The sequence below is a fragment of the Podarcis vaucheri genome (assembly GCF_965113315.1).
Source record: "Podarcis vaucheri genome assembly, chromosome: 2".
Taxonomy (NCBI): Eukaryota; Metazoa; Chordata; class Lepidosauria; order Squamata; family Lacertidae; genus Podarcis; species Podarcis vaucheri.
Genome location: NC_138760.1, coordinates 36049023 through 36076692, shown reverse-complemented (window position 1 = coordinate 36076692; position 27670 = coordinate 36049023). Strand labels below are relative to the sequence as shown.

The window sequence follows — 27670 nt, the reverse complement described above, 5'->3', positions numbered from 1 at the left end:
TAGAGGTTCGCTCACTGTAATGATTACTTTCAAAAGCTGCAACAAGAGGGCTCCTCCCAAGCATGGAAGGCAAATTATATGCTCTGTGGAAGGAGCTGATGGATGTAGACCAGGCTATACAAAGCAATTCCTGTCCCAACCTTCTGCATGGAATAGAATTTCCCCCATGTCTGCATCAGTAGACCCTGTGCAGGTGAAAGTCTGGCGTGGGAAATGCCTACATGATCTGGGGTATCTGAGAAATGGGTGCTTTCACTTGTTCCTGATACAGTAGGACAGTTGACCACATTGCTGCTGGGAGGGGGCTTTTGCTGAGGTAACGTGCATCAGACCAAAGGCTGAGGCTAATGGCTGTCATGTAGGAAGACATCGTATTTCCTGCCCGTGCGACCAGACCTTTCTGTGGTCTCACAAACTGGAATGGATGGCTTTGCCTTGGAGACTTCCTCACAGTTTGCAGGTTTAAAAACAAGACTTGGCTTTGGTGTGAACCATTGAAATAGTTCCTAAGGCAATGGCAAACACGCCAATGATACCTCAGGCCCAGCCTAAGGCAAGCTGACGCAATGCAGTCTCTCTTGCAGGATCTCCCAGCGACATAAGGAAGATGGACTCCATGATACTCCACAACCTGTCCACAGTCATAATTCTGAGACTCCCTTCCTTGAAGCCAGGATCCGCATGCTCACTTCTTGGGGCTCTGAGTGCTTCGCGGGGAGCCCTGCACGTAAGACATGATGGCGTTCTGAAGAAAGCTGACTCGCTGGGCTTCCTCCTCCCTCATCCTGGAGATCTCTGCCTCACGAACCCGCAGCTTCTCCAGTAGGCTTGAGACTTCGCCCTCTTTGTCCAGTAGCGCCTCCCGGTGGTTGCTGGACAGAACTACATAAAGAGGAACAAAGCATCAGCACACCAAGACCTCTGTGGTCCTCAGGATTCTGAAAATGCTCTTGGGGCTGGGCTAAGCTTTACACAGCAGTGGCAGAAAACCAGAAAGCCCCCATTGCCCATACGATCTCTGCTGGTGGAGAAATCTAGGTTTCTTCTTTGAATGGAAACCTCCTAGAATGACAAAATGGACAACCCTCTCTCTTGCTAACTGTGACAAGTCACTCCCCCAGCTCCAAAGATGCTACTGGACAAGAGCTACAATTGCACTGCTGTTTGGGGAGTTGGCATCTGGGATAGCTGGGAGGCAGAAATAAGAGGGGGTGCCCCGATCTTCTCAATCCCGTGGGCTGGATGTGACTTTGTCCCCAGCTGGTAGACTGCAAAGGTCCCACCTTTACACCTCTTGCTCATGTACGAGGCACTTAATCTTCTACTCCTGCCCTGCATCAAACGCTTCTATTTCTCTTTATGTGTTCCTCTCAGTTTGAGAGAGGCTGCCACATGGATTCCAGACAGCCCTCTCATTTCCTCCTCCTTTGCTGGGACTCTATGTCAGCCATCTCTGCCTCCTTCAGTCCCAAATCTGCCAGCAAGAGGGAAGCAGGATGCAAAAGGTCCCATTTGTCAGACCCAGCTCCAAGGCATCAAAGGATGCAATAAGAGTCCTTGGTGGAGTTAGAAACAGATCACCTTGGTCTCACAGGCATGGCATACCACACTGTTTCTTGCAGCTTCCAGGGAAGCAGAGACACACCATTCCCTACCTTTCAGCTGTCGCTCCAGGGCTGCAATCTTCTCCCGCAGCCCTTCCTGTGCCGTCCTCTCGGCCTCAAGGTGTCCTATCTGCTCCTGCAGCCCTACTCGCACTTTGTTGATCTCAGTTACCTTCTCCTGTTCCTTGCTGCTCAACTCCTGCCGTCCGAAATACAGGCGACAAAGCAAGTCAAGAGGGCTGCAGGCTAAGTATGAACCATTTTAAAAGCTCAGAGGAGATGCCCATCCCATCCCTTCCCTGTACAGTGGTACCTCCGGTTAAGTACTTAATTGGTTCCGAAGGTCTGTTCTTAACCTCAAACTGTTCTTAACCTGAAGCACCACTTTAGCTAATGGGGCCTCCCACTGCCACCGCACCGCTGCTGCACAATTTCTGTTCTCATCCTGAAGCAAAGTTCTTACTCTGAGGTACTATTTCTGGGTTAGCGGAGTCTGTAACCTGAAGTGTCTGTAACCTGAAGCGTATGTAACCCAAGGTAATCTACCATGTCTTACAGACACCCAATTCTACACCAATTCAATACTTCAGTCAGTAGAAATTGCATGTGTTTGAAAATTTAATCTTAGGTTTTCTGGCAGTGAAGGATGCCCTACCCGTTTTCTCCACTTTATTGTAATATTATTATTATTATTATTATTATTATTATTGCTGCTTAGGCAATTTACCGTATTTTTCGCTTTATAGGGTGCACCAGACCATAGGGCGCACTTAGTTTTTAGAGGGGAAATAAAGAAAAAAAATTATTCCCCCCCCAGCCCCAAAGAGCAAAGAAGCCAAGACAGCCAGCGGGATCCATTCCGCTGGCTGTCTTGGCTTCCTCTTTAGCCACGCACAACCTCTCCAGCCGGGAGAGGCTGTGTGCGGCTTCGTTTTTAGCCGTGGGGCTGGGTCAGGGGAAGCCCGAGCTTCCCCCGACCCCAGTCTCCAGAACAGGTCCGGGAGCGGAGGCAAGGTTGCGCAGAGGCTGGGGGAGTGCTCCGAAGGCTTGTGGATAGCTGCCCCAAGCCTGGGGTGCACAGCGCTGTGCTCCCCAAGCTTCGGGCTGCAGGCTGCTATCCGCAATCCTTCGGAGCCCGGCGGGAACTCCCGCCGCACTCCGAAGGCTTGCGGATAGCTGCCCCTCTCGCTCTCCAGGCTTCAGCGAAAACCTGCATTGCTCCATAGGACGAAAACACATTTCCCCTTCATTTTTGGATGGGGGAAAAATGCGTCCTACAGAGCGAAAAATACGGTATATACCACCCAGTCACCATGGCCTCCCAACCACACTCTCCATTCACCTGCTGAAGTTCTTCCACCCGCCTCTTGAGCCCTTCCACTTGTAGGCTCAGGTGGCCCTCCCTAGACTGGGCCTCAGCCACTGCTTGCTTCTGCTGTAGGCAGTAATTCTGAGCCTCGTCGCGGGACTGCATCATCAGCCGCAGCTTCTCCTCCAGGTGCTCCTGTCGCTGTTGCTGCAAAGCCCAAAAGGGGGTGGGAGAGGAGGGGGTGGGAAAGCAACTGCTTGAAATTATATATATAACACCGGCATGCACTAATTAGGGCCGCCTTCCAGTTAAGGAAAACCTCCACCCATTATTGGTGCAAATTTTAATCCTTTAGTTATTCAACTGAAATTGCACACAACTTTTGAAAAAGCCATAGTTGTGAAGCAAAAAGCAAAGATTGTGGGCTCACGTTAGCCGTGTGTGTGTGTGTTTGAGAAAGGGGAATTCCTATTTCTAAGACCGTGCTTGCCACCTGCAGTTTTTGGAAGTAGCAATACAATGCGATGTTGAATTCGCTTCCACGTGTGCAGTTCTGCGACATATATTTTGCTGTTCTGCAGAGGCAAGAAAACATGAAGCTGCCATGGAAAATGGTTACCCCCCCTCTCTCAAAGTGGTTTCACACCCTGATGCTATGACATGGAGAGTTTCCTGGCCCTGTTTCCACATCACTGGGTGCCACTCGTGTGGCTGTTGAAACACAGTGATGTGATATGATGTAGGCGGTACAACACATTATGGATGGAATGGGGACAAGTCAAGTGGTTTGCTGCTGTTGCAGCTTCTGCAAGCACCCCCATTGTTTCTTATAACATGTAGCTCCGCCCTCAGCCCCCAGCCGCGCTCACCTCTTCCAACCGGGCTTGGTTCTTGGCTTTGATGAGCTCTTCCTCAATCTGGCCTCGCTCTACAAGGGCAGCAGCTTTCACTCGGCTCAATTCCTAGTTACAATAGCAAAAAAAAGGGCATTACGTGACAACTTTGGGTTGTTAAGAATCTCGACGTCCCTTCGGCCTTCCTGAGTGTTCTCATCCAACAGGTTGCATTTGGATCCAAGATCCTAGAGGAGGCCGAAAAACAACAGAGGATAGGGACTGGGTATGCTTTTCACGCAAAGGTTGGCTATGGCAGTAAGCAGCTTATGGCTGGGACTTCGTACCCTGTGGCGGATCTGCTGCCGCTCCACTCACCTCCTCAAGCCCTATGCGGATGGCTTCCAGTCTCTGGATGCGCTCCTGCAGGGACCGCTCACTTGCCTCCATGTGATGGCTCAGGTGATCTACCTGCATTATGAATGGCACAAAGGAAGGGGGTACATAACAGCATCTGAGCACCATCTAGTGTAACCCCTTCAGCAAATGGGGACCTTCTCATTCTCAGCTCAGAAAGGGATGTTGGGCTCCACTCCATCCCAAATGGTTTGGGAGCAAAGCCTTCCTTTCAATATAGATACATGAATGAACTGACCTCCTGATAAGAAATGAGGACTAATTCAGACTATGGAGCTTCTGCTTAGAGTCAGTCTAACCCAACAAGCAACACAGGCTACTTGGGAGATCCCTCAAGGGGAAATATACTTCCCCTGTCCCAGACTCTTGGGAAGTAAGATCTGAAATGTGGGAACCATTGGGAAAGCATCCAGTCCTTTGTATGGAGAAGAGGGAAATGGAGATTGCAATCCCAATTCCCCCCAAAAGGGAATAAAAGGCCTTTCCACCCCCCCACTTAGGGCCTTGCTGTCCGCCTGGGGGCACCCCCTTCCTTTTCTCTTCATTCAGTCATGTGAAATGGGAAAGGAACTGAAACCTCTTGTAGGAAAAACTCTGCGACCCTGCATCCTATGCAGCAAGATGCTAAATGAAGGAATTAAATTTCCGCCTGAGACACGAGAGTTAGCTTGAGTCAGCTCTGCCTCCTTAAGAAGGGATCTGTGTTCGTCTTCTTATCATGCCCCCCCTCTCCCCAGGGATGCTGCTGAAGGACTTGCCGCCCTCAACCTTACCTCCTTCAGCCGAAGGGACTCTGCATCTTCAAGGACCTGCTTGAACCTCTTCTTCTCCATGTCCAAACGTTCTGAGAAAAAGCAGGGAGAACTACAGTGAGGTGCCAGCTGCTTGGTCCTTCACCCATTCAACTCTTCTGGGGAATCCAGACTCAGCAGCTCCAGACTCCCCAAATCCTGCTCACCTTCAGCCTGTACAGCCCGCAGCTTCATTTCTGCCGTTGTGTGGGTCAGGTCCTCCTTCACCTGGAAGAGCTGCTCCTGCTGTGCTTTGCACCTTCTTTCCAGGTCACTCACCTAGAAGGAAGCCACTCTTATGGTACCCAGGCAAGCCCAGTCTCTGCACCCTGGACTGCTGGGACAAGGGTGAGAGGCAGGAGCCTGGCGGCAGGAAAAGGAGAAGATGGGCAGTCAAGAGCTCCTGGTGTGTGTGTGAGAGAGGTAAGCTACCCATTGCAGATACTCAAGCCATTCTCTTACCTGATTCTTGAGCAGGAGGTTTTTTTCATGGGCTGCTGAAAGCTCTCGCTGAAGTGTTGCCTCTCGATTAGCAGATGCCTACAAAGGCAGGCAGTGGCAGCTATCAGTTCTTCTTCCCCTACTTTTCTTCCATCCTCCTCACATACCCCCTATGCAGCACTGCTTCCCATACCACCACATCAGCTCTGGGCACCTTTCCCAACAAAGGCTTCCATGCTGAAGAAGAAGTAGAGTTTGGATTTGATATCCCGCTTTATCACTACCTGAAGGAGTCTCAAAGCGGCTAACAATCTCCTTCCCCTTCCTCCCCCACAACAAACACTCTGTGAGGTGAGTGGGGCTGAGAGACTTCAGAGAAGTATGACTAGTCCAAGGTCACCCAGCAGCTGCATGTGGAGGAGCGGGGAAGCAAACCCGGTTCACCAGATTACGAGACTACCGCTCTTAACCACTACACCACACTGGCCACCTGCCACTTGCTCAGCCACAGATGGCCCCAGTCTGCCCAGATCATCCCGGCCTACCATTTTGTGTTGCTGCAACTCTTTGGCCTGGCTCTCAACCAGCCTCGCCTGCTCCTGCTTTGCCGTACTCAGCAGCTCTCCCAGGTTGCACACCTTCTGCTCGGACAAAGCCAAAGCGGCCTCCGTCATTTGGAGTCTGCAAGGCAGGAAGTGTCACATGAGATTAGGGACATGCAGCAAAGCAAACACCCGTGTGCTTGTGGCCAGAATCAGATGGCCACAAGGAGCCAAATTGTCCTGCATAATCACTTTCAACCTGAAGACCTTTACAGCCACAAAACCTCACGCGCAAAGGAGACATTCTCAAGGGGAGTTAACCCAGTATAACAAACTTTCACAGGGTTTTCAGGGACGAGGAATTTGGTGCCCTCCCGATATTTGTTGGACTACAACTCCCATCATCCCTCACCACTGGCCTGGCTAGCTGAGGCTGATGGGAGTTTGTGCCCAACATCAACTGGAAGGCCACATTCTCTCCATGCCTCTGAGAAATATGTACTTAGATCAACATCAACTCTATCATTTTATGATTCTATGATAAACAGGGCCTGTTCTTGCTTGACTATCTCCTCACCACCCCAGGGTGAACGTTGTGTGTGAAGGATCAGGATGTGTTTTTGATAGATATTTTAGAAATACAATAAAAATACTAACCTAATTGAAATATTACCTGTAAGCCACCTTGGTGGAATGTAAATAATTGTGATAACTAAATAAAGAGACAGCATATCCATTTTGGATGCTGGATAACTATTTCAGCATTCATGCAACACAGGTCAAGTCCAATGTATTTCTCCAGGCATACACGACAACAGTAATCCTCCACCTTTTGAGACTTGGGACCACCTTCTGCCAAGACATGCATTTGGGGACCCACCTCTTAATTTTTAGCTATGTATTTCTGCATAGTGGTAGTGTGGTTGGTGTGACTTGGTCTAGATCAAATTGTGATCCAGTAGGGAGTCCCAGTAGCGAGAACAAGATGGTGTATTAGATGGGTCACACCATCCATTTAAAACTCTCTTAGACCATTTTAACAGTCATGGCTTCCCCCAAAGAATCCTGGGAACTGGTTAAGGGCGCTGGGAACTGTAGCTCCGTGAGGAGCTGCCTAACAGCTCTCAGCAACCCAAACTACAGTTCCCAGAATTCTTTGGAGGAAGCCGTGACTATTAAAGTGGTATAAGAGGGCTGTAATTGGATGGTGTGGATATAACTCTTTAGAGATTCCGTTTGAGCCAGATATCTGGTTGGAAATTAAATCCTGCTGAAGGATTAACATCAGAATGTATTAAGGGAATTATTGTAATATTTAGAAATGCAGTAGAAATAGATGATTAGGATTCCCTCTGATCTCGAAGCATGGGAAGTCAGCTAAATAATAATAATAAAAAATTATAATTAGGCATAACATTGGGTTTTGTTTGATTGTTGGATAATTTGTATAATTTGGAATATATAATTTGGTTTGATTGGAAATTTTTAATAAATATTTATTTTTAAAAAAGGAAATTAAATCCTGCTTTTTCTGATCCTCTTGCCCAACAGGTTCCCAAAGAGTTGCTGCTCCTTACTTTGCTTGTAGCGAGTTCAACACGGAATGTCGCTCCGTCAGGGCCTCTTGCAACTGCCCGATTCGTGTTGCTGATACCCTGCATGGAGGAGAGAGGCAATATCCAGGTATGGGACTATCTGCAAAATAAACTTTGTAGCAAGAGCAGGGAAGGGAGCAGCCAAGTTGTGACAAAAGTACTGGTTAAAATGGGACAAACAGTAACAAGCCGAAGGAAGTTTCTTAGAAATCATTTTAAAAAAACCAAAACCACAGCATACTTTGTAGATAGTTCCTATGTGACAAGTAATGCTTTACAAGGGTTCAGCACTCTGAATAACCTGTTTTGATATTTTTGTAAGCTGCCTTTGACTATATGAGGAAAGGCGGGTGAAAAAAAAACTTTAAAATAAATAAAAACAGTATTCTGACTGCTAGTCCATAAGACCTATTAGGGTCAGCACAGATGTCACGGTTGTACCATACAAAGTGAAGCGAAGTAAAATAGCAATATCTCTAAACTTCCACAGTGGAATTATCCTCTTTTTGAGATGCTCCCTGTTCCATGCTACCATTTCTGTTTGGTGCAACGCCTTAGTAGCACCTGAAAATAACACTGAGGAACCATGGTCTGGACTCAGCTGATGAGGGAAAAAAATCTGCAGCCCACAATCCACTCACCTACTGCTGTGGTTCATCACCTCTCGCTGCTTGTCAATGGTGTCCATCATATCCAGGTACTGGAAATCACATATGTATAAAATCAGTAACCTGAGTTTGAAATTCAAGCAGCAGGCAGGCCAATGTACTCAAGAGTACTAGGAGAGTCGAACTTTTCTAGCCTCAGGCCACAGCTGTACTTCCCAGCCCTCCAGTTAACATGTCTATAGATTTTTAATCCCACCCTTCTACTAATGAGCTTTAGGAAATGCACAATGCCTCCTCCCTGCATTTTAACTACACAACAATCCTCTGGAGCAGGTTAAGTTGAGAGGTAGCGTGGCCTAAACTCATCCAATTAGCTTTATGGCTTGAACCTGAGTTTCCCCAGTCCTAGCCTCAAGCTCTATTCACAAGACCACAAGTCTTTATTTTTTGTGGGAATGTTACCGTTGTAGTCACAAGAGCTGAAGGTAAACACCAAGATGCTGAAGAGCAACAGGTTAGATCCACAGGTGTCTTGTCAGGTATATATAGGAAGACCAAGGATTCATTCAATCAGGGAGTTTAAGGAATTAAGTTTTATTAGCTGGACTAGTGCAGATGATATGTCTGGGAGGCTGAGAGGTACACAGAGCAATAAGAGGGATTCTCCTACCCATTTCTCTTGGCTTCAGCAATTCTACCAGGCCACAGGGATCCAGCAAGATGATTTTACAGTAACAACCTTCCCTAGACCAGACAAACTGGTCCAGGCTTGCTTCAATTTCTAGTATGTTCAAAGTAGTTTGCCATCTGAAGTTGAGAGGGTTCTGTAGATCAGAACGACTTCCTCTGGCAACTTGGGAAGAATTACCAAGTGATGTTAGAAATGCAAGGCCCTCAAGATCAAGCACCATTACAAATTAACCCTTCCACTCCATAGAAAACTTGATTGAATCCATGGATGAAGAGGACAGGACAACTCCGTAGCACATTCCCCCCCAAAACTATCAAGCAAAGCCAACAAACCTGTCTAGAGTTCTTCTCCTTCAAGCTTATCACCTCTTTGCTGAGCACTTGGGTCATGCTCCGACTCTTGCAGAGGATGTTTTGACGTTCTTGGTTGTGTTCCATGGCTTGATCTGGGCCAGAGGGAGAGAGAGAAAGTGCATAAATGAACCTTTTCACCAACTATTCTGCTCAGGGTGAGCAGCCAGTGATGTGTAGTCGATAGAATGTTGGACCCAGACCTGGGAGTCTGGGGTTCTAGTCTCCACTCAGTCATGAAACTCAATGGGTGACCTTGGGGCCAGTCAGTAACTCTCAACTTAATCAACCTCATAAGGCTGTTACCACCTTGAGTGCCTTGGGAGAAAAGGGGCGGGATATAAATGCAATCAATCAACCAATCAATCATACACCAATGACCAATAAGGTCAGTTTTGTCCCAGAGTCACAAATGTGAAATCCAACAATTGCTGTTAGTATGTTCCCTGTGCATCTGGCATCAAAATGGGGAGTGTAACATATGAAGAGCCTTGCTGGAGTAAACCAAACACTCTGTTTTCAACAGGGGCCTACCGGTTACCTCTGAGATGCACATAATATAAACTAAAAAAACCCCAGCAAATGTGCTGCCCTCCCTCCCTGCCCAGGATGTACTGTCAACTTCAAAGAACTGTGAGCTTGTCTGAAAATCTTCTTTGGTCTCAGGCTGGATGTTGACCCCTTGTCCCTCTTGTACAGGACTGTTGGGTACAGGGCAGCCCACTGCAGCAGCTGAATACAGAACTCTAAGCACGTAAAGGGTTGGCACAGCTTCTCACCCACAGCCTTCAGGATGTCACTGGGCACATTGTTCCCGGCCAATTCCAGTTGTCGTAGTGCCCGGTTGCTATGCAGGCAATTCAGGAGTGCACGGCCCCCCAGGAGCCCAATGTTATTCCAGCGCAGATCTAAGTAAGAAGAAAAGCACCACACACGACCACCAGTTAAACACAAGCTCTCGCTTTTCCAAGTTTTCACACACCAGCAGCTGAAACTAGGCCACTTTCGGGGGGGGGGTGTTACCTATAACTGCAATTCATCGAGGGTCCAGTGAAAAGGGCTGGGAGGCTAATTTCTGGTGGCATTCCCCTTCATGTCCTTTTTTTGTACTAGGGAGATAAATGCTTGATGAACTGATGCAAAGCAACAGATCCATACTTTATTATACGTGTGCGAAACGAACAGTATAATTCTATGCATAATTAGAGGTGCTTAAGCCCATTAATTACTATGGGTTTACGTGTGCACCAAATTATGCAACTTGAAAATGCTTATGTAAGGATACTTTGCCGGCTAGGGAGACTTTGCCCCTGTGTGTGTGTTGTGTGTGTGGAGAGTTTTGGGTATTTTGCCATGCGTTGCTTCAGGTGCCAGCCAGGAAGCCAATAAAGCTCAGCAGCTGAAGGCCTCATGCCAAAAGGCACAGAACAGGCCACTAAGGCCGTGTCTGCACCTGTACAGTTCTAAGCTTCATTTGCCCTGGCTTGATTGGTCAAGAGTGGGCAAATTTATATCTTTCTGAACAGAGTACAGTCATACCTCATGTTACGAACGCTTCAGGTTACGTCTTTTCAGTTTGTGTCCCGCGACGACCCGGAAGTACCGGAAAGGGTTACTTCCGGGTTTCACCGCTCGCGCATGCGCACAAGAACCAAATTGCGCTTTGCGCATGCGCACAAGTGCCAAATCATGCAGTGCACCTGCGCAGATACGGCGCTTCAGGTTGCGCTCTTTTCAGGTTGCGAACGGGCCTCCGGAACGGATCCCGTTCGCAGCCAGAGGTACCACTGTATCAAAATCTGCAAAGTGAGATGCCCAACTGCCTCAGCAGCACCTCCAGTTCTGAAGATGCTGCTCAGTAGCATTTGTGGCTGCAGTGCAGGAGTCAAACGATCCCAGGGTGAAAGAGGGTCACTGTGCAGACAGGGGTTGGACACATCCATGCAATGCCCTGCAGATACCTTCAGAAGTAAGCAGAGTCCAAGGCTCAAGCCAGGAGAGCAGTCATCGCTTCCCTGAAAAAGGAACTGGGCTGACAAGAAGGGGAAGATGCTTCACTGCTTAGAGCAGTGGTTCTCAAAGGGTGTGGCACCCCCCACTGATGTAGCCGGGCAGGGAAGATTCAAGGACCATCAAAGGAAGATTTAAACATTTCAGTGTGGTATAATATAGTGTCAACATAATATATTTTTATTTCTAGACTATGGATATGTATCTTTTTAAAATGAGAGCAAGAGCATCAAGTAATACCAAGGACAATCCTAGCTGTGTTTTCCAATGTATTGCTGATTGATTTGGTGTGGCATGAGTATATTTTTATTCTGAAAGCGTGGCCCAGAGAAGTAAATCTGAGTCTTACCAAGTTCCCGAAGACTGGAATTGGCTTTCAGCGCCATGGACAGCTCTCCAGCCCCCAGGTGGTTGATCTGGTTATTGCGCAGATCCAGGTACTGGATGTGACCATTGGCGCCAAGGCCCTCGCAGAAAATGGCAAAGCTTTCTTCCCACACACCCAAGTTGTTCCATTCCAAAGTGAGGCTGGAGTTGGGAGCGGGGAAGTCAAAAAGAAAGGCAGAGAGACCACATTAGGCAAGAGACGTAACAGCACAGCTAAGACTGGGCCATACACCAAGCAAGGAGCCTTTAATTTTCCTCGCACTCAGTACCAATTTTATGAGGTAATATTGTGTGACAATCAATAATTTTGTAGAGACAAGAAAGAACGCACCCAGTCTTTTCAGTTTCGCTGAGCAACAGCAGGAGAAGCTGCTCCTGGTCAGATTTTGAAGATCTTGATGTGACACATGCACACAGTGCACCCCCAGAAAGGTCCAAAAGGAGCAAATGTACCCCAAAATCCCTGTAGCTGCTCACCTCTGGATTGTCTTGTTCTGCCTGAGCAGTTTCCCCAGAGCCTCTGCCCCCACAGATCGTAGGTTGTTTCCCTGAAACAAACCAAGCCCCAGCAGTTAACAGGATAACATATGAGCACGGCAGGGTCAGACCAAAGGCCCACTTAGTCTGTTATCCTGTTCTCAGATGCTTGTGGGAAGCCCTTAAGCAAGCCAGCAGCACAATGGCTCTCTCCCACTCATGGTCCCCATTAAATGGGATTCAGCTGCTTGCTTTGCCTCGTCGTCAGGTACAAGTACATCTACACTACAAACAACACTGCTTTAAAATAACTTTTTGTACCATGGCTTTGCCCAAGGACTCTTGGGAGTTAGAAACTTGTAAAGATTTGGTGACTAGCACTTGTTGTTGTGACTAGCGCTTGACAACAGTTCACATTCAGTGTTAAAGTTGATTTTCATTCAGTTGATTTTCATTATCAACTATTATTTTTATGATTCTGCTATTGTACATCACTTTGTGTTATTTGAACTGAAAAGCAGGGTGAAATTTAGTAAGTACATAAATAGACTCCAAGATTCCTTTGGGCAGAAAGCCATGGCGTTTAAACTGCAAAAAAGAGAGTCTGTACTAGCAACATAGACACATGCTGTTTACATTTGAGGTCTGGGCTAATCATATGCTGCAACTTAAGCAAAATACCTGTCTCTCTTGGCTTGTGGGGGGGGGTAATGAGGGGCTAGCTAATTCTTATTGGTGCTTTGTTCCACATGTGTTTAGGACTGGGATGCAAAACCATATGCACAGAACCTGTTAGAGTTTAAAGCAATTAACTGGGACTTACGATTCTGAATTCCTGCCTTTACATTTAAAAGTGTACCTCTGCAACCGTGAAGAAGAGGAATTCAGCCTTTAAAAATAGCTGGGATTCCCAAAATTCCAAAGTTGCATTGTAGTCATTTCTGGACCCCACTACTTGGAAGTGGAACCGACTCACCTTCAGATCCAAGGATTTCACAACAGTGTTGGAACAAAGTCCATGAAGTAGTAGCTTAGCCCCTGTAAGGGAAAAAGGAAAAGGCAGTTAATTTTTTTTGTACTGCAGGTCTGGCCTCTCAACCCCTGGGTATGAGCAGCAAGAGTCAGCAGGTATTTGTTTCAGTCAGGCAAGCTCTGTAGTTAGCAACTTTTTGCTGTGATTCTAACACAGGAGTGGCCAAACAGATGTCCTATATATGCTGTGGACAATTTCCATCAGCCTCAGCCAGTATGGCCAACGGTCACGGACGATGGATGAGTTGTAGTCCAAAATATCTAGAACACACTATGTTGGCTATCCCTGCTCTAATGGGTGCCAAAAGGTCTTCCTCTGGGATTATGTGTTACCCATAACTCTGGCCTGGAAAAAGGGGAGGCATAACTCATTTATAGCATCATCTTATGCATGTTGTGAGCCATCAGGCCCAATCCAAAGCTTTCCTACTGGCTCTAGGCTCAAGTACTTAATGGAATGCCCACACTAAATGGACCCACACTTGGAGGTCTGCAGGGGAGAGGTGTCTGGGGGAGGGGGGGGGAGAAGCCTTGAGAGGCAGATAAAGTGCTACATTTGACCCCTGGATGTTTCCCATCCATATTGTAGAAGGCAGTCCCAAAAGGCACACCTTCTGTCAAAAAAAGAAAAATGGGGCAATTCTAGAGAGGCTTTCTCTAATTGCCTTACAGCTCCTGTTATTTTACCTGAATACTTTAAGGCAGTCTCTCTCAAGCTTGTGCCTTCTGAATGTTTTGGACTATGACTTTCATCAGCACCAGCCCACATGACCAGTGATCAGGGAGTGCAACAAGGGCATCTGAAGGGCAACAAGCTTTCCACCCATGTTTTAGGGTTAGAAATAAGCCTGTATTCTCAGAATGCTGTATTCTGCCCCCACTGCCAATTATTGCATAGTGCAATCACAGAAATTGCAGTGTATGCCTGGCCCTGTGTAAGAGGCTCTGTTAACAACATGTTATTTGGGAACTGGGAAAATTCTGTTTCAGTGTAATATTTTCTGGGGCTTAGTCTGTTAAATGCTGTCTTCACATTATGGAAAAAATGCCCCAGGCTGGGTGGCTGGTAATTAGCAAGCATTGGGGGGGGGGGTGTTAACCCTTTCCTCCCCTGCTGTGGCACTGAGGAAAATCCACTTTCTGCAAAAATCAATTTTACATCACTTCACACATCATTGTTTGACTCTTGATGGGATTTCAAATGTACCCCTCATAGAGCCATCATGGTTCTGAATAGTGACCAAATCCCCTTAAGGCAATTGCCACCAGCAGGTATTCCAAGCCCTTTTATTCCTGGGCCTCCCATGGCAACTTGTAATCTTTTGTTTTATTCCTTCCCAAGTGATACTGGAAACCCCTTTTACGAGGAGAAGAAATTCCCACTTGTGCAACGCAACGAAAACATATGGGTGACAAAGCCACATCAGCAACTGAAGCATGGATGAGAGGCCATGAGGAAAAGAGGCCACGGACTTTGACTTTTATGGTCTATTCTCAGGAAAGGACAGAAATCAAGAATTGCCTTATGAACAAACAGATCCCCACCTTCTTCACTCAGCATACAATTGCTCAGCGTGATCTCGGTGAACTGGAGTTCATCTTGCAAGAGCTTGCCCAGGACCCCGCAGGTTTCCACAGAAAGGGTGTGTGTAGCTAAATCCAAGCGGCTTTTCCCCGAGGCTTCCTCCAAGTGCTGAAGGATACTTTCCTGGGGTTCAGCACCGCTCTCCTTGCACAGCCTAACGTAGGACCGTCGGAAGTCATCCATCTCTGTGGCAGGCATCAGTGTCACTCATGCCCCTCCACGTAGATGAGGAATTAAGAGGGGTCCCGGTATGAAATGGCAGCCGAGGGTAGCCTGGGGGACAGCAACAGTCAGACATTACCACCCTGATACATGCTGCTGAGCGCTTTCTCTCAGGTAATCATGCTTTTAAGATTTTAAGAAAAGCCCACATAAGGGCACTAGGAATGGCACCAGCCTAGCCAACTTTACCCCGAGACAAAGCAGTCAGGTTTCCAAACACTCACTGAGGGTTGCTAGAAATACAGCCTCACCCTTCAACTGCCAGCGCCAGCCTATGTAACCAAGGGAAACGGAGCATGATGGGTAATGTAGTTAAATTCTTCCTCTGCCAAATCCTATTATTTAGGAAGTAAGGCATGCTGGGAGTTGTAGTTTAGCAGTAATATTTGACTTTCTCACGGACATTCCTTCTGCTAAGGAGTTCTGGTTTTAAACACACAGGGTAAACACACATATAATGATGCATATGAGATCAAATTAGAATCTGATAAAGTGTTTTAGGTTAAGTTTCTGAAGTAATGAAGGCAACTTAACAAGAACTAGAGTTGGCAGATTAAGCATGTTTAAAAGGACTCGAGAGACCTTCAGTGCCTGTTTTATGGGACAGCCATTCTCTAAAATAAGAGGCACCTGTGGTCTTCGTGTGGTGTAAGAGAACCCTTTAAAAATAAATATATAGCGTGGCTGTTCTACAAGAATTCTGAATGTGAGAGATTACCAGAATCAAAATGCAAGTCTGGCTAGTCTCTCATATTCTGTGGAAATGTAAGATGCTGAAATCTGGGGTGCACATTCTGCAGAATACAGGACTTCGGGAAAACTTGTTTATTTTTGTGTGCGTGTTATCAAATTAATGCATTAATTTAACTGGGAAGGATGAAGCCAGCCTTTCACACAAAGATGCCAAGTTGTTGTCTCCATCCCTGGAGGTTTGCCTTGGAATCACACATGTTTTCTGTGAGAAACTGTTATAGAGATGTGAGGTACAATATGACACTACTGTGTGCCATCAGGGATGAGAATTAGACACTTTATGTTTATGTGAGAAAAATCCACTTACTTGTAAATTAGTTCACAGTAACAGTTCAGTCTCAGGATGAGTTCACACATACAAGTTAACCACTCAGTGACTGCAGCAAAAGTTACAGATGGGTAGCCGTGTTGGTCTGCCATAGTCAAAATAAAAAAAAATCCTTCCTGTAGCACCTTAAAGACCAACTAACTTAGTTGGTCTTTAAGGTGCTACAGGAAGGAATTTTTTTTATTTTGACTGCAGCAAAAGTAACCACTATCACATTTCAAACATTATGTATCACCTCACACTGCCAAGCACAGTTCTTTTCAATAGAGGCAGTTAATTCTTGTGTCTACAAGTCACTGTGTGAAACGTCAAATTACATTGGCTCTGAAATCTGCAAACTTCCCCTGAACAAAACTAGACTCACTTGGCTTTTTAAAAGTTTAAAGGTAAAGGGACCCCTGACCATTAGGTCTAGTCGTGGCCGACTCTGGGGTTGTGGCACTCATCTCACTTTACTGGCTGAGGGAGCCGGCGTACAGCTTCCGGGTCATGTGGCCAGCATGACTAAGCCGCTTCTGGCGAACCAGAGCAGTGCACAGAAATGCCGTTTACCTTCCCGCCAGAGCGGTACCTATTTATCTACTTGCACTTGACGTGCTTTCGAACTGCTAGGTTGGCAGGAGCAGGGACCGAGCAACGGGAGCTCCCCCCCATCGCGGGGATTCGAACCACCGACCTTCTGATCAGCAAGCCCTAGGCTCTGTGGTTTAACCCACAGCGCCACCCACTGTCTTAATTGTAAGAAAAATATGTAAAGCAATAAGAAATTGGTTGAAACGGTTTCATATATGTATTCTTACCTTGCCTCGCCCATTGTCTCCCTACACTTTCCCTTCAACACTGTCTTGCAGGTTTAAAAAAACTTGTTGTGAATATTCTAATTGTATACATTCAGCTACACATTCATGCCTCAGTAGACAAAAAAGAAGAGAAAATCAAATAAACAGAAGAGTAGGATAGAGGAAAAAGAGAAGTAAAAGTTCTGATCAGTGTGGATTTCAAATTTAAAAGGCTGAATCAGCAGCAGATTCTGCAGACATCAGACTCTATTTGAAAGTTTTACTAAAGGACGAATTGCTGCTCTCTATTGAAAGCATGGAGACAGGGAAGCCGTTAGGAAGATGAGCACTGGGAATGTTCAATAGTTGCTGAATTGTAGGAAGAGGTGGCAAAGTGTATCAACCAGTCAGATCCACACTATAGACTAAAAGCACATAACTCCTGCCCCCCAACTATCCTGGGAACTGTAGTGCTCCTCACCAAACTAAAGGCCTTGTTTCACATTCCTTTTGAGTGTTTTTGCCTGTTGGAATATGTCATTGAACTCTGATAATGATTCCTACTAGTCTTGATGGAGAACAATAGGGGTATTTGTGTGTGTGTGTGTGTGTGTTTGTGTGTAGAAAATAGCCTACAGCGGTACCTCGGGTTACATACGCTTCAGGTTACATATGCTTCAGATTACAGACTCCGCTAACCCAGAAATAGTACCTCAGGTTAAGAACTTTGCTTCAGGAGGAGAACAGAAATCGTGCTCTGGAGGCGCGGCGGCAGCAGGAGGCCCCATTAGCTAAAGTGGTGCTTCAGGTTAAGAACAGTTTCAGGTTAAGAACGGACCTCCGGAACGAATTAAGTACTTAACCTGAGGTACCACTGTCCCGTACAAAATAACATTTATATTCATTGCTCTGTCTGCATTTGCCTCTGGTCCCAGCCAACACTGGCATGCAGGCCCTGGAAAGTTGCCCCTAGGGAAAGCTAGACCTTGCCTGCCCTAGTGGAATTTAGAGAAAGTGTATGCCATCACATTTCCTTGCTCTGTACCCACTATTTGTTTCTCAGCCCGTCAGTTGTGTCCATGCCAAGGGAGGTTCTGACTAAAATTACTCTGAGAAATAAAACAACTTTATTTGTGTATTTTCTATTGCCCATCATGCAATTGGCACGAAGTTGTTAAGAGATGGTGACAATAGTTGTATAGAAGCATTTTAGCACTATTTCAGTGTCAGTAGCTCCAGTGCCTAGCATGTGACCTTAAAGCTTGGTCCTAGCCAAGTTTACTCAGAGGTAAGGTGCATTAAATTCAATCAGACTTTCAATGACTTAAGTTCTCTTAGGAAGGCAGCCTAACGGCCCAGCCCTAAACCTTTTGGATACAGAACTACTTCCAGGGAGCTAAGCAAGCTCAGGAACTGCAACTGTGTGATCCAGTCCTATAAATGTTTACTTAGTAAATCCCACTGAATTCGGTGTGACTAAGTCGCAGTCTTTGATTGCACAAATGTACAAGAGAGGAAGTCCTACTGAACTTAATGGTAGGTAATTATTTTTTTAAAAGTAATTCCTACTGATATAAATTTAATTCCAAGTAAAGGCTTTAGAATTATGATCCTGTAGGGCTGGTGGAAAATGCATTTGCAATCTATCCTACTAGCTACTAGTTTATTCTGAACATGGTTACTACGAGCAGTATAGATGTGAGCAGAATCAGCTATGGCAGTGGAGCACAGGAGCAGGCGCACGTGGCAATGAGGGCAAAAATGCCATTTCCACTACCAAATGAGCAAGAAAACCACCCTTCCTGTCTGAACTTACTCGAGCTGCGGCTCTTACACCGCCTATTTTCTCCCTCTTATATCGCTTTGCCTTCAGATCCTGGCCTACCCCCAGGTCCCCAGGCCGGGCTCCACCACCCCTGCAAAACAAGGCTTCCCGTTCAGGTCTCTACCTTGGATTACTTACTGAGTCAAGAGAGCGCAACGCAAGAGACGGGGGGAAGAGTCAACTACAACTCCCACAATGCTCGGCCAAGGAGGCCTCTTCTGCCACCGGAAGTGGGATGAAATCGCGAGTGGGAGCCGACTTCAGACTGACTACATGTTCCAGCATGCATTGCGCGATGCCTTGAGCCCTCGGGACTTCCGGCACCTCCTCTGGCCAGTGATTGCGGAGGAGAGTCAAGAGGGCGGGTCCTCTTTAAAATGGAGAAGAGGGAAGAAGGCGCGAAAGGCTTCAAAAAGGTCAGGACGGGGGCTGGGGGAGCAGGGAACGGAATTCACCTTGGAAAGTGACGGGTGGCGGTTAAAGCGTGTGTGTGTGTGAAAGGGAGCCCTGAGAGTTCAGAGTTTACACACACGCGCTAAAATGTTATGGCAGGAACTTGGGAAGGTTTCTATGTAAGTTGTTTCAGTGGCTTGTCAAGTTCTGCAAATGCTGCTGTGAAGGCTAAAGAGGTTCCCTCAGAGAAGACCTGTGTTTGGGAGGGCTCTTGGCTTAGACTCCCAGCGTTTCCCAAACTTGGGTCTCCATCTGCTTTTGGACTACAATTCCCACCATCCCTGACTTGCTAGCTAGGGATGATGGGAGTTGTAGTAAAAAAAAAACCAACAGCAGCTGGAGACCCAAGTTTGGGAAACACAGGTTTAGAGGAAGGGTTTTGGGGGCACTAAAGAATAGTGGATAGATAGAGCAGCTTGGCCAATTCAGGACTGCAAGAGTTGGGCTTAATCTTCTTCTGGAGAATCAGATGATGGGTGCTCAGAAGCTGGGGTGGTTTCCTTAAACGGTAGGCGTTGGATGTGGAATGGGGTTGGGAAAGGACCAAGGAGGGTCCACTATAAAGTGGTGTTGGGGACAGACATGAATTGGTAGTGTTTAAGCCCTATCCATTGGGCCCCCCCTCCCTTGCTTGAGGGATTTTTTTGCCCCTGGCGTCCGGATTTGTAAGTTAGCCAGGGCTGCCTACCCACTGTAATATTATGTCTGTCTCCAGGTCATTTTGTAATGGCCTTCATTTGCTATAGAAATCTGAGGGCTGGGGGTGTGAAAATAATTGTAATAATGGATGTTGTAATAATGGGTAACTTCAGCTGCCTTCAAGTTGCTTAGGTAAACTCACGCTCAGGCAGTGACAAAGCAAAACATCTAAATGACTGCGCCATGAAACTGTGGGGAAGAAAGCAAATAAATGGGAATGACCCTGGAATTACAGAACAATCTAAATCCCCTTCACAACAGGCTGGAGAGCGGGTTGAACTGGCCAGAGGTGTTTCTCTGTCCAGCCCTGCTACCTGCAGGGAGATACCAGCGTCACGCCACAAGTATGGAGCTCTCCTTCACCCTGTCAGATGTGCTGTTGGATCCCAAGCTTGTCCCAGTGATGCTGTGTTATTGCGTCAGGCCTTATTGCTGCACCAGCTGCAGGCTACTGCTGTGATACACTTACCGTATTTTTTGCTCTATAACACTCACCCCCCCAAAAAAGTAAGGGGAAATGTTTGTGCGTCTTATGGAGCGAATGCAGGCTGCACAGCTATCACAGAAGCCAGAACAGCAAGAGGGATTGCTGCTTTCACTGCGCAGCGATCCCTCTTGCTGTTCTGGCTTCTGAGATTCAGAATTTTTTTTTTCTTGTTTTCCTCCTCCAAAAACTAGGTGCGTCTTGTGGTCTGGTGCGCCTTATAGAGTGAAAAATATGGTACTTCCTTGCCCCCGATGATGGTGGCAGAGCTGTGGATGTAGTGTTGGTCCTGCCACTTTGTTCAGCCCCTCCAGGCCACAGTACAGTGGTACCTCGGGTTAAGTACTTAATTTGTTCTGGAGGTCCGTTATTAACCTGAAACTGTTCTTAACCTGAAGCACCACTTTAGCTAATGGGGGCTCCTGCTGCTGCCACGCCGCCATAGCAAAATTTCTGTTCTTATCCTGAAGCAAAGTTCTTAACCTGAAGCACTATTTCTGGGTTAGCGGAGTCTGTAACCTGAAGCGTATGTAACCTGAAGCATATGTAACCCAAGGTACCACTGTAGTAGTAGTTAGGACTGTAGCTAGAAACCTGAGTGGTAGCCCAGGACCTGTTGCAAGATGTAAATGATGTTGAACTGATTGGGAAAAGAGACCATGGCCCTATCAAATTAAACATACAAGAATGTGGAAAGCTGCCCATGAAGTCAAACATGGGCAAACTTAAATTTCAGAAGAGGGGAAAGGAATAGGAAGAGTTAAAATGCTCCCAGACTGGCTTCTGAACTTGGGTCCTTCTGATTCCAAAGCAGGTGTACTACAACTGAACCATAACTTTTGGGAGATCAGAGCTGATGTCTCTCCATTCATCCTGTAATAAGACTGATCCTTGTAAGCTGCCCTGGGGGACTTTTTGATCAAAGAATATGATAAAAATGTTTTAAATGCACTTTCATGGTAAGATCATAAGGAGAGTCCTGTTAGATCAGACCAAAGGCACATATAATCTAGAACCCTGTTCCAAGTGGCCAACCAAATGCTGATGGGAAGCCCGCAAGCAAGACCTGAGTGCAACAGCACTCTCCCAACTTTTGATTCCCAGTAAATGCTGTTCAGACACCTACAGCCTTTGATAGTGAATTTAGTCATGGCTGGTAGTCATGATATCCCCCGTGAATTTGACTAATCCCCTTTTAAATCCATGTTGGTAGACATCAGTACATTTTGTGGGAGCAAATTCCATATGTGCTGTGTGAAGAACTCCCTTTTGCCTGTCCTGAATCTTCCAACATTCAGTTTCATTGGATTGGCTCATGAGTTCAATTAATAGGAAGGAGGGAGAAAAGCTTCTCTCTGTTCATTTTCTCCACATTGCATCATTGTATGCCCCTTTGTCATGCCCTCCCCCCAAATACTCACTCTTTCAAAACTAAGAAGCCCCAAATGCAACTTTTCTTCATAAGGTAGTTGATTCAGTCTTTTGATCACACAAGGTAACCAGAATTGTAGCTAGCATTCCACGTGCCATAGCTGTGTAGAATGGCATTATGATATTGGCAGACTTTCAGTCCCTTTCCTACTGACCCTCTTAATAGAATATGCTAAACTGGTGAAACTCTCCAGAGCACTTCCAGATATATGCAGCAGGTAGCGCTACAGCCTAGTTAATTTTGTGTTTTATTTTCTAGCAGGCCCACATGATAAAATCCGTAAGCTGTTCCTTCTTGTGCAAAAGGATTCTTTATATACTAATCTAGATGTTATGCTGAGTTAGGTACGCTCAAACCCTTTGATTTCAAAAGATTTAGAGGAAAGATTGTAGTCAGTGGCAAAGCATCTCTAGTTCAGTTCCCAGCATTTCCAGCTAGGGTCGGAAAAGACCTTTGTCTGAAATCCTGGAGAGCCACTTCCCATCAATGTCAACCAGATGTGGGAAGCTTTGGCCTCCACACGCTGCTGAACTACAACTCCCATGATCCTGGACATGTTTCTTGGAGCTGATGGGAATTGTAGTACGGCAGCATCTGGGATGTCAAAGGTTCTTCATACCTGGCATAGACAATATTGAGCTAGACAAAGCAATGGTCTGACTTGCTTTAAGGCATGCCCCTATGTTCCTAACTCTGGTACAGAGTTAAGGCTCAGACAGCTGATTAACCGCTTATAAAATGAAATTATCATTAGAAATCCTTTTGTAACAGAATCGGGGGGGGGGCACTTTTTTTATCCAGTTTTGCCAACCAGCATCCTGATTACAGCCATTTCTGCATGGTCCTGCCTAGATCTTATTTGTCATTATTATTTTATCTTAACAGCCAGTCCCTCATGGGGGTGTTGGATAGGGCTTTCTTAGAATACATTAATCAAGCTAGTATTTTCCATTTGTATGAAGAGTTTGACATTTTAATTAACCCTTCCCAAACCTGTTGTCCTCCTGATGTTTTGGAACCCAACTCATATCAGCCCAGGGGGAAACACCAAATAGGAATTATGAGAATTGTAGTCAGCAACAGCTAGAGAGAATCAGGTTGGGTAATACTGATTTAATCAGGAGTTGAAAAAGATATTTTGAATTCGCCTCCAGAACCAAAAACTTAAGTTCCAAAAACTTAAACTACCACAAATTCCATAGAACAAATAACTTGATCCATTAATCAGCTGTTCCTAAAATTAGGAAGCTTTTGCTGATAGCTTTGACACTGTATTATATAGATGTGATTTCGGTGTCTTTTTAAAACAGACAAGCAAGATTAAAATGCTTGGAGATAAATTAATAGCAGTCAATCTATTTTGCTGGTGCTCTATTCTTTAACTGCTCTGGTAGATCACCCTTTTGTCTGACAACTTGTTAAGATATTTAGCCATTGTTAATATATCTCTTCAAGTCTCTTTCCCAAGAGTTCCTTCATCCTTTCTCATACTATGTACTCCAAGCACTTAGTCATATTTTGTTGTTCAGTGTTTGTTGGTATCCTGAACAGAATTTTCAAACAAAAGCCTAATAAGTACTGAACCAGTATAATGTTGTTGCCACTGGTGTCTTCCTTATACTGTTTCTGTTAATACGACACAACTGCATTTTCCTTGAAATATTTTTATATCTTCAGTACACCACAAACATTCTTCACTTGTGGCCTAGCTGCTAAATTTGCTTTTACAAAGATGCAGTTTTCTGGCTCATCTGAAGTGATTCAGGGGACAGTCACTGCAGCTTCTGTTAGTACTTACGTTCATACCAGTCCCTTTCTTGAGCAATTCTTAATTCCTAAAACTGTAAGTCACTGTAATGCATAGTTTTTCATGACTCTCATTTTTATACATCTTTCTTCTCTTAGTGTGCAGTGCTACTTTATATACCAGTCCAGAAAGCCAGGGCTAAAATTAGTAAATCCCACTTCACAGGATTTGATGTGGTAACATCTCTACCAAGAACTGAAAGTTACCTTAGAGGAAAAGATGGAAGAAATATGAAATAAATAAAATTAATCTTTTCTGGGGCTTCCCCAAACCTTCAGAGCAGATTGGTGCAGTGGTGGTTGGGAGAGGGATTACAGTGGTACCTCGGGTTACAGATGCTTCAGGTTACAGACTCTGCTAACCCAGAAATAGTACCTCGGGTTAAGAACTTTGCTTCAGGATGAGAACAGAAATCGCGTGTTGTCGCAGCAGCAACAGGAGGCTTCATTAGCGAAAGTGGTACCTCAGGTTAAGAACAGTTTCAGGTTAAGAACAGACCTCCAGAACGAATTAAGTTCTTAACCCAAGGTACCACTGTATATGTGGAGAACAAAACCCTTTGTGTATGCAGAAGTCCTTGCCTTAAGCTCAATGATTTTATTGGATGCAACCCTAGTTAATTAATGGAAGGGCGTCTTTTTTTATTGGGAGGGTTGTAAGCTAAGGGCATACACCTTATTTCTTTAGTTTATTCTGGTTCTAACAGAACGGAAGAGCAAATGCTAAAAAGGGCCTTTCCATCTGGCAGTGAATGTTTGTTTTCCTTTTTGAAGGTGCAAGTGAGCAACCTATTCTGAGAAATTCATGTGTGAATTTGGATGTTACTGACTAGTCAACTAAAAATAGTTTAACATGATTCTAATCTCATGCAATTCTATCCAGCCACTGAGCTGGGTTGAAGAGGCTCCTTCTGCATGTCCTACCATCAGTTGAGGTACAATGGATGGGAACAGGAAAAGAGGGCTGTTCTGTTTGGAGCACCCAGGTTGTAGAACTGTCTGTCTAGGAAGAGCCACATAGCCCCCTTGCTTTTTGGTCTTCTGCCTCAGGTTTAGGACCTTCTTGCTAGCTTTTGGCCCAACTTTAATGTCTCTTTTCCTTTTTTCATCTCCAGTATGGTTTCCTTGGCTGCTACTGCTTTTTGAGATTTAGTGTTCTGATTATGTATTGTTTTTACCCTGATGAGAGCCAACTTGGGCACCCTTGTATTCAGAGTAGAAAGGCAGAATTAAAACCCCTATAATAAATAAGATAGCACAAATAAGGCAGTTGGTGGGGAGGAGAATTATCGCCGATTAATAAAAAAGTTTGGGCCTCAGCAACAGAGAGATGGTGGGTGATGGAGCCAGTTATGTGGTCCCTGCCCAGGGATGGAAGATTGGCATCAATAGTTGTTGCTCTCTTGGTCCCAGAGAATGAGATGCAAAACAGGTAAGGTAATATACTTTATTGGCTGAGCGTCTTTTGATGTACTCCTACACCGGCAGAAGTTGATCTCATAAAAGATATTGCTTTACCTATTTTATATCTCTTTGAAATGGAAAGACAGGGAGATTCACTTTTTCTCCATTAACACCCCTTGACTGATTTCCTTTCCATGCAGGAGACCGTGAACAAACTGCTCCAGCTCCACTTCAAAGATGACAAAACACGAGGTAATTGCTTTCCCTTCTGTCTCAATAAGGAGGCCAATTCCTGCTCACAATCTTGCCAAACTTTTCTGTAGAGAGATCATGCCCTGGAATATCAGAGGTAACCATGATTCCTGGGTTGTGGGCAGATAACTGGGCTGAGCACTTCTCATGGTTACTTTCCCCCCTCTTTCCAGTCAGTGGTGATGCTCTGTTGCTCATGGCAGAAATGCTCAAAGTGTTCGTGCGAGGTAAGTTGTAAAGGACTGTGCCTTTTTTCCATAGAATGGCAGTCACAGATGAATGACATAGAAGGACAAAAATTAGTGCAAAAATCAGAAGACTATAAAAACTCTTATTCTTTCAAGGTGTAGCCTCACTGCTCGTTCAGAAGGCAGTACAAATCAACAGGAGATACTAGAAGGAAGAAAGCAGGACAAGCTAAATCATGGTTCAGCACAAAAACCAAGTCCTGAAGAAAAAAAGACCCTGATCTTTCTATCAGAAACTAGTTGATTCTTCATGAAACCTTATACTTTAGCTGGGCATTAGAGTTTGATTTTCCAGGCTTGATACAGAATGGGTACAGCTTAAATGCTGAAAGCTTATTTTTAATGATGCTTCAATCAGATATATAAAGCTTAGGACTTTCTCAGCAGAATGAGTTCATGAACTGCTGCAGGGGTGGGGAACCTGGGACCCTCCAGATGTTGCAAGACTACATATTCCATCATCTGCAGCCACCGGCTATGCTAACTGGGGCTGATGGGAATTGGAGTTGAGCGGCACCTGGAGGGCCATAGGCTCCCCAACCATGACTGTTTGGAGCCTCAGCAGCTAGGTGGAGCTAGGTGGACATGTGCACATTCAGAAGGTAGCACATGCTTTGCTTGGGGATCATTTGCCTGAATGTTGAGAACAGTTTTGGGCAAGGAAAAAGTGCTGAGGGGTGAGAAGTTAACAATTCCTGAGCTGAAAGTCCAGTATTAATACTGTGAATTGCAGACTTATTTGTTCCCAAGCAATGCCTCTCAAAGTAACTTTTTTGTTACTTGACTGACGTCATTCCTCCCTAAAGGCCATTTCTGTTACCCTTCCCAGTACCTACTTGTTGCACCTTGGCTGCCTTGTGTGTTTCTTGCAGAGGCAGCCGCACGAGCCGCACGGCAGGCTCAAACGGAGGACCTGACCAGGGTGGATGTGGAGCACGTGGAAAAAGTGCTGCCGCAGCTGGTATGTAACGCACAGCTTGGATTCCTAAATTAACAGGATAAGGATGTGGGCAAAGGCATTTTAATCCCCTTCCTTTGGGGGGGGGATGTTTGGCTGGTTAGTAATATCCTCACTGGGCAACTGGAACTCAGGCAAATCAGCCAAACAGTTTGGGGAGAACTCTTTGCTCACAGTAACTTAAAAGCGCTTAATGTTTACAGCTTTTGGACTTCTAGAAACCTGATGGGGCAAAGCCCACATTCCTGCTAGAGGGAAGATCGTGGCCTGACCTCTGGAGCAAAGTGGAAGACAGGCTTTGAAATGGAATCTGCCCCGCCGTTATTCTGCTTGCTCGGACGATATTCTCATCACCTCTCTCCTTCCTTGCCGGCGCAGTTGCGGTTGTTTGCTATCTCTCTTTCTGGGCACTCCATGATGGTCAAAGGCTGGCTGCTAAGGGCTGCAATCTTTTCTCTCTCTCCCCCCACCCCTCCCTCTTTGTGATGGGATGCCTGGAGTCAGTGACACCTCACCATCTGAGGCTGCGTCCTAGCCTGCTGCTGTTTCCGATTCACAGCCAGGCAGAGTCTACACTTTCTTTTCCAATGGGAGAAGCAGGTGCCTTCCTGTAGGGGTGTGTGGAAAGAGTGAGTATGCCTGGAAGCGCTCCCCACACCGTGGGCTCTCATCACCTCAGCAGGCATTTAAAGGCCAGCTCTGGGCCTGTCTGCTGTCTGAGTTCTTAAACAGGAGCCGAGCCCCAGGTCTGTGCCAGCATCAGGTACCTGATCTTTATTTTATAAATAAACAGTGCTTGTCCCTCAATCCTTTCCAGCATTCCACTGGGGCCATGACATCAAAGAGTGCTTGGAACCTTTTAACCATTTGATATTCCTCTCAGAAGCTGCTTCCCTCTGCTATAAATTTGTTCTCACAAAGAAGCTTCAATAAATCAAAAATAGTCTCCCTCCCTTGCGCGGGGCTCCTTGTTGCAATTAATCATAGAAAGTCAAGTAGCTTCAAAGAGTCGTTTGGCCTCCCCCCCACCCTCTTTGTAGGACGAAAGAAAAACTTTCAAAAAGGGGCAGAATAACAAACAGCATGTGTGAGGATCCCACATCACGCACAGCCCAGCCCCTCTGTGTCAGCGGGGCAGGACGGGGGGGGGGGAGAGAAGAGAGCTGTGAAATAGTAAACCGTATACATGGGGGCAGGGCATAGCCTAATGAATCTTTTTTTCTATTGCAAAATAAAGGCTAGGCCTACAGAGGGAGAAGCAATTGCCACTCGAGGTACTGACAGGCTGCAATCCTATACCCACAGATCTGGGCCTACACCCCATTGAACTCAACGGGGCTTACTTCCGAATGGAT

At 45.9% G+C, this 27670-nt stretch overlaps 2 protein-coding genes across 7 annotated transcripts; one reads left to right on the top strand and one right to left on the bottom strand.

Annotated features, from left to right (window-relative positions):
* LRRC45 (leucine rich repeat containing 45) lies at positions 1-18856 on the bottom strand. Of its 5 annotated transcripts, none has more exons than XM_082211056.1 (18): positions 18718-18856; positions 14633-14945; positions 13032-13093; positions 12056-12126; positions 11541-11719; positions 9961-10089; positions 9164-9276; positions 8174-8232; positions 7515-7592; positions 5941-6076; positions 5417-5494; positions 5122-5233; positions 4937-5007; positions 4125-4217; positions 3783-3875; positions 2947-3120; positions 1656-1803; positions 1-882 (listed from the first exon to the last, which is right to left on the bottom strand). In XM_082211056.1, exons 2-18 carry the CDS (start codon positions 14868-14870, stop codon positions 686-688), a joined length of 2031 nt encoding a protein of 676 aa, XP_082067182.1. In that variant the 5' UTR covers positions 14871-14945; positions 18718-18856; the 3' UTR covers positions 1-685. The 5 variants fall into 5 exon arrangements, with proteins under 5 accessions (XP_082067182.1, XP_082067184.1, XP_082067186.1 ...); XM_082211058.1 differs by having other exon boundaries at positions 18571-18719; XM_082211060.1 differs by lacking the exon at positions 18718-18856 and adding an exon at positions 15146-15166.
* Positions 18857-18877: 21 nt separating this feature from the next.
* CENPX (centromere protein X) lies at positions 18878-27272 on the top strand. Of its 2 annotated transcripts, none has more exons than XM_082211200.1 (5): positions 18878-18995; positions 25058-25109; positions 25283-25336; positions 26230-26318; positions 26519-27272. In XM_082211200.1, the coding sequence occupies exons 1-5, from the start codon at positions 18957-18959 to the stop codon at positions 26531-26533; spliced, it is 249 nt and encodes an 82-aa protein (XP_082067326.1). In that variant the 5' UTR covers positions 18878-18956; the 3' UTR covers positions 26534-27272. The 2 variants fall into 2 exon arrangements, with proteins under 2 accessions (XP_082067326.1, XP_082067327.1); XM_082211201.1 differs by lacking the exon at positions 18878-18995 and adding an exon at positions 19011-19151.
* Positions 27273-27670: the final 398 nt, after the last annotated feature.

What these genes read in the sequence shown, in the direction of transcription:
- CENPX (XM_082211200.1), top strand. Translation starts at nt 18,957, where the DNA reads ATGGAGAAGAGGGAAGAAGGCGCGAAAGGCTTCAAAAAG. An exon ending in CAAAGATGACAAAACACGAG is followed by an intron (nt 25,110 to 25,282) that starts GTAATTGCTTTC and finishes CCCTCTTTCCAG; the next exon opens with TCAGTGGTGATGCTCTGTTG. An exon ending in GCTCAAAGTGTTCGTGCGAG is followed by an intron (nt 25,337 to 26,229) that starts GTAAGTTGTAAA and finishes TGTTTCTTGCAG; the next exon opens with AGGCAGCCGCACGAGCCGCA.
- LRRC45 (XM_082211056.1), bottom strand. Translation starts at nt 14,870, where the DNA reads ATGCCTGCCACAGAGATGGATGACTTCCGACGGTCCTACGTTAGGCTG. An exon ending in GCGGGCTGTACAGGCTGAAG is followed by an intron (nt 5,008 to 5,121) that starts GTGAGCAGGATT and finishes GCTTTTTCTCAG; the next exon opens with AACGTTTGGACATGGAGAAG. An exon ending in TCCGCATAGGGCTTGAGGAG is followed by an intron (nt 3,876 to 4,124) that starts GTGAGTGGAGCG and finishes TATTGTAACTAG; the next exon opens with GAATTGAGCCGAGTGAAAGC.